The sequence below is a fragment of the Miscanthus floridulus genome, chromosome 3 (genome assembly GCF_019320115.1).
Source record: "Miscanthus floridulus cultivar M001 chromosome 3, ASM1932011v1, whole genome shotgun sequence".
In the NCBI taxonomy this organism is placed as follows: Eukaryota; Viridiplantae; Streptophyta; class Magnoliopsida; order Poales; family Poaceae; genus Miscanthus; species Miscanthus floridulus.
The window spans coordinates 137,484,182-137,490,122 of NC_089582.1; the positions used below are offsets into that span (position 1 = coordinate 137,484,182).

At 60.5% G+C, this 5,941-nt stretch overlaps 1 protein-coding gene across 1 annotated transcript; it reads right to left on the reverse strand.

Moving 5' to 3' along the window:
- Nucleotides 1–4,459: 4,459 nt before the first annotated feature.
- Nucleotides 4,460–5,319, reverse strand: LOC136544526 (predicted GPI-anchored protein 58). Its single transcript, XM_066536661.1, has 2 exons — nt 5,018–5,319; nt 4,460–4,664 (listed from the first exon to the last, which is right to left on the reverse strand). Exons 1-2 carry the CDS (start codon nt 5,317–5,319, stop codon nt 4,460–4,462), a joined length of 507 nt encoding a protein of 168 aa, XP_066392758.1.
- Nucleotides 5,320–5,941: the final 622 nt, after the last annotated feature.

The following is a 5,941-nucleotide window of genomic DNA, read 5'->3' on the forward strand; positions in this document are numbered from 1 at the left end:
CTGCTCACCAATCCTCCCGTTCTGATACCCCCGGCCATGGATGAGGCCCTCTTACTCTACGTCGCCACAACAACCCAAGCGGTCAGCGCCGCCGTAGTAGTAGAGAGGCAGGAAGAAGGGCATACTCTGCCTACCCAGTGACCTGTCTATTTCATCAGTGAGGTGCTCTCTGAGACCAAAGCGCGCTACCCCCACATCCAGAAGCTAGTCTACGCCATGGTCCTAGCCCGGCGCAAACTGTGCCACTACTTCGAGTCGCACCTAGTGACTGTGGTATCATCCTTCCCCCTGGGCGAGATAGTTCATAACCGGGAGGCCTCGGGCAGGATAGCCAAGTGGGCTGTCGAGCTTATGGGGGAAACCTTGACCTTTGCGCCTTGAAAAGCGATCAAGTCTCAGGTCTTGGCCAATTTCATGGCTGAATGGACAGATACCCAACTGCCACCGGCTCAAATTCAGACGGAGTGCTGGACCCTGTACTTCGACGGATCCCTGATGAAGACCGGGGCAGGTGCGGGTCTGCTCTTCGTTTCGCCCCTCGGAGTACACATGCGCTACATGGTGTGGCTCCACTTCGCCGCCTCCAACAACGTGGCCGAATACGAGGCCCTCGTCAATGGCTTACAAGTCGCCATCGAGCTTGGGGCACGGCGCCTCGACGTCCGAGGCGACTCGCGGCTCGTCATAGATCAGGTGATGAAGGAGTCAAACTGCCTCGACCCTAAAATGGAGGCTTACTGCAAGATGGTACGACGCCTAGAAGACAAGTTCGACGGCCTCGAACTAAATCACGTCGCGCGAAAGTACAACGAGGCCGCCGACGAGCTGGCAAAGATGGCCTCGGCACGGGCCCCGGTCCCCCCGAACGTCTTCGCCAAAGACCTCCACAAACCTTCCATCGGCTGCACCTCGACAGCAGAGGAGGGCCCACCTGGGGAACCCATGGCAAAGCCCGACGCCCCCTCTGCTGCCGAGACCCCCTCGACCAAGCCCGAGGTCATGGAAGTCAACGCCGAGCCTCCGTAGAATGATCAGGATGTGGATTGGCGAGTCCCGTTCCTCGATTGGCTTGATCAGGGGAGCTTCCCGACGACCGAACTGAAGCACGACGGCTTGCGCGCCGAGCCAAGACCTACGCCCTCTACAATGGTGAATTATACAGGCGAAGTCCCTCAGGTGTCCTTCAACGATGCATTAGTTCCAAGGCGGGCCAAGCCCTGCTTTGGGACTTACACGCAGGTGCCTGCGGGCACCATGCGGCGCCTCGGACGCTCGTAGGGAACGCTTTCCGCCAAGGGTTTTACTGGCCAACGGCGGTCGCCGACGCTACCAAGCAAGTACGCTCCTGCGAAGGATGCCAGTACTACGCTCGGTAGACACATCTCTAGCCCTGGCCCTGCAAACCATCCCCATCACATGGCCGTTCGTCGTGTGAGGGCTCGACATGGTTGGGCCTCTGCAAAAGGCCCCCGGGGGCTACACCCATCTACTGGTATTAATCGACAAGTTCTCCAAATGGATTGAGGCCCATCCGATCAATCGAATCAAATCCGAGCAGGCAGTGTTGTTCTTCACTGACATTATCCACAGGTTTGGGGTCCCCAACACCATCATCACCGACAACGGGACGCAGTTCACCGGCAAAAAGTTCCTAACGTTTTGCGACGACCACCACATCCGTGTGGCCTGGTCGGCCATAGGACACCCAAGGACCAACGGCCAAGTAGAGCGTGCCAACGGCATGATCCTACAAGGCCTCAAGCCAAGAATTCACAACCGGTTGAAAAAGTTTGGCAAGAAATGGCTCACCGAACTCCCGTCGGTCATCTGGAGCCTGAGGAACACTCTAAGCCGAGCCACGGGGTTCACGCCTTTCTTCCTAGTCTATGGGGCCGAGGCCATCCTCCCCACTGACCTGGAATATGGTTCCCCGAGGCTGCAAGCCTATAACGAACAAAGCAACCGCACCACCTGAGAGGACGCCCTCAATCAGCTAGAGGAAGCCCGAGACGTTGCGCTACTACACTCGGCCAAGTACCAGCAGAGCCTGCGGCGCTACCAGGCCCGACGCGTCCGAGGCAGAGACTTGAAGGTAGGCGACCTAGTGTTGAGGCTAGCACAGAGCAACAAGGGTCGCCACAAGCTGACCCCACCATGGGAAGGACCGTACATCATCGCCCAAGTACTGAAGCCCGGGACCTATAAGCTGGCCAACGAGAAGGGCGAAATCTTCACCAATGCTTGGAACATAGAACAGCTACGTCGCTTTTATCCCTAAATTTTCAAACATTGTATATGTCATTTCTCGAAATACAATTACTAAGCGTTCTTTAATTGGTCTTATTTTTTGAGAAACCCCCCGGGCCCATCGTAGGTCTCGGCAGTACAATAAACACGACAAGGGAGACTCGGCTATGCCTCGGCAGAACCAAGCCTCCCTCGGGGGCTAAATGGGGGGCTCCCCCTAGGTCCCATGCACCACTCCTTAGTGTTTTTTCGCAAAAATTCCTACGCCAAGACTCTAGCAAGCTCTAACAAACCATTTGTAGAGACTCCTCGGACCAAGGTCTGTTCCCTAAGCAAGAGGCCGGTAGAGTCGCGAGACGGCCTACGCCCTGGGGCTACGGCACTCCCTCACTACCTCTCGCTCAAGGGACGGCTTAGGCCCCAAAGGGGTATTTTGCAAACGAAATCTGATCAGGAGCAACAGAGGACAAAGGCTCGGAAATATGAGAAAAACAACTAAGAAACACAAATACGTCAGAAATAAAGGCCTCGATGGCCACAAACGTTATGATACAAAAATAACCCTTATTCTATCTTTACATAGCCCCCGGAGCCCAGATTAAAGCTCAGGGCCTCCAGCACCGACAGATGGTAGGGGAGGAACCACCTCGTCTTCAAAGAGCGTCGCCAGCGCCGTGCCAGGGCCTTCTGCCGCCTCCAGCAGCTTCGCAACCGCCGTGTGGGCCTCCTCGTCATCATCAGGCAGAACGTAGCCATCACTGATGGTCGGGAGGTCGATGCCAAGGTAGTGAGAGGAGATGACGGCCATCGCCTGCTTGACACCCGTGTGCAGCGCCCCTCGAAGCCGCTCGCGCATCTGGCTACTCAGCGCAATCAAGTGGCTCCCAAGGGAGCTGCCCGACTGAACCCCCTCGACCTCCAGGGCCTCGCAGGTGGAAAGGGCAGCACGCTTTAGCGCCTCGTGCTCCCCGATCTCGGTCTCGAGCACCGTCTGCACCGCGCTAGAAGCCTCGGCGGCCCAAATGATCTCCGCCTCTGACTCTGCACCACGAAAAATGGAATGAGGTCGAGTCAGAGAAAAAACAACCTAAGTTAGGGACGGAAGCCCACGGAGCTCACCCTTGGCCTTTAGCTCCCAGCATCGGGTCTCAGCCTGACAGGCCTCGGCTTTCTCCTTCAACCGCTGGGCCTCGACCCGAGAGGCCTCGGCCGCCCTAGAAGCTTCACTCCCCAGCTCTGCGTCATACAAGGAAGTTAGGGAGCGAACATAAGGGGAAGAAAACAAAACAAGGGGACTCAAACTCACCCTCGACCGTCCCCCTCAAAACCACAGCCTTGATTTGCGAGGCCTCAACCGCAGCAAGGGCCTCGTTCAGAGCGCCTTTGGTTAGTCGGTGCGCACTCTCCTCTGCCCCCAGCTACCCGGCGAGGGCCTTGCCCGAGGCCGTCGCTTCTTTAGCCCGGGATCTGAAGGCATCCCGATCGCTGACGACGCGGGTAAGCTCCTCCTCCAGCTCCTTGATCCACGCTGCCAAGGGAGCGAGCTACGTCTGGGCTGTGGCCGCCTCGACCTTCGCATCGGCACAGCGAAGGCGGAGGTCCTCCACCTCCGCGCTTCGTGCCAACAGAAGCTCGTTAGCATCGGCAAGAAGGCCCCTCTGCCTCTGAAGCTGGTCCCAGATTCCTCTCTCCCGCCGGAGGAAGACCGACTTCCCGAGGGACCGGGTCTCGAGCTCCTGAGGAGGTAGAGCAGAGGTCGTCGATTGCGACAAAACCAAGGAAAGAACAATGTCGCGCGAGAAAGGAAAACACGAACCTGGGCGACTCCGGGTAGTTCGTCGGCCACCACGGACAGCGCCGTCCGTAGCGACCGCTCCGCCAGCTCGCGGTACTACTCGAAGGTACTCCAGTGCCCGCCCTCGGCCGTGTCCTCGAGGGCGAATAGAGGCTCCCCCTCAGGGTCGTCCCGGCTCCGCCACAGTACCCGCGGGTGATCCCACCCGCGGGGCTCGGGTCACACCCGCACGAGGGCCGAGCTTCCCTCGTCTAAGAGCGGCGCCGGCTGCTCCACGGCATCGGTCTCCTTGGCGCCGACCACCTCCCGCGCCCGGGAAGTATCGTCGGAGGAGATCGGATAGACCTCCGCCTCCTGGGCACTCTCCCGCAACAACATCGGACCCTGAGCCAAGGGCACGGCCGAGGCCTCTGCCGCCTACATCTCCGCCTCCTGCACAGACGGCCTCGCCGCCATCACGATGGCTGTGGCAACCTCGGGGGCTCCAGCCTCTGCAATCATGGCCTCGGCGGTCTTGGGGGCTCCGGCCTCCGTCATTGCGGCCTCGGCAGACGCAGAAATGCCAGCCGCGGACACTGCGGTGTCGGCGGTCATGGGCGCCGGGGCCTCCATCGCCTCAGTCCTAGAGGCCCCAGGAGCCTCGGCAACAAAGGGCATGATGGCCCCAGCCGACCGTGTAGGGGCCGCCTCGGCAACCCCTCCTTGGGCAGCCGGTTCCTTTGGGTCGACCCTCGCCGACGCCGCGCCGCGTTGGATGGCGACTTGTGCCTCCGCCACCCAGTGGGCAGAGGAGCAGGGGCTCGCCTTAAGCGCCTTAAGGGGCGCCAAGGGAAGGTCGTCCGCAGGCCGCTTCCGACTAAAGAAAATTGACCTACAGGGTCAGCACGAGACCAAAAAAGCGAACGGAAGACACCATAACCCCGCCAAAAATACACTTACTTTGAACGGGGCAGCCCCAGCTTTGCCACAGCAAACCTCATCCACGACGGCGGAGGCGGCGGCAGTGGCGTCGCATCCGTATCCATCGGCGCCGGTCGGTCCTCAACGGAACCCGGCGCCCCTTTGGTCCTCTGCAGGGCCGGTGGCGTCGCCTCCACCGCCACCGGCTCCGCCGCGACCGCCGAGCTTACCGGGCTGACGGCACGTTTGCCTAACGCCCGCGCCTCGGGCGTGTCGGCCTCGGCCCCGGAGGGGGCCACCGTCGGCCCCAGGTCTGCTTCTCCTCCCCTTCCCGGGGGTGCCGGGCTGCTTGCCGACGCCCCGGGCGCCACCTCCATGATATCAGGAAGGTGGTCTAGGGGGCCTCGCCCTGCCTCGCCCTTGTCATTCCCATCCGAGGCCTCCATCGACAACGACGTCGATGGGGATTCCTCCAATGGGAGACCATCCTTCCGTTGCTGACGGCGGCGCTTATCCAACGCCTCGCGTGCAAGGATGTGCTTCGTGCGCTTCGCCGCCTTAGCATCCTTCCGCTTCTTCTGCGTGTCGGCGTGAGCGCGGTTGATCGCTCACTGCCCCGCGTCCTCGGGAACGGGCGACGAGGAGGAGCGCACGTCCCTCATCCCCTGAAGAAACGACAAACGCGCATAAGGAAACAAGGGATAAAGGGAGATTAAGGAGGTTCAGAGGCTACAGCGGCACTCGACTTACCAGTGAAAGGAACCCCCGCGATGGTCGCATCGCGAAGGGGGTCAGGTTGCCACCCCTCAACTTCACATCTACCGTCTCCCCCACCCGACGGTGAATTTCCTCGTCGGAGAGGGCGGAGAAAGACATCCGGGTGCCTTCGATGGGCTCACCCGGCCTCATCTCGAACAGCCGCCACCGCCGAGCCATCAGCGGCAGCACCCTCCGGCGGTCCTGACGCACTTGGAGAGTGCAGCCTACGGCCCTCGATGC

What these genes read in the sequence shown, in the direction of transcription:
- LOC136544526 (XM_066536661.1), bottom strand. Translation starts at nt 5,319, where the DNA reads ATGGAGGTGGCGCCCGGGGCGTCGGCAAGCAGCCCGGCACCCCCGGGA. An exon ending in CCTCCGCCGTCGTGGATGAG is followed by an intron (nt 4,665 to 5,017) that starts GTTTGCTGTGGC and finishes TGGGGCCTCTAG; the next exon opens with GACTGAGGCGATGGAGGCCC.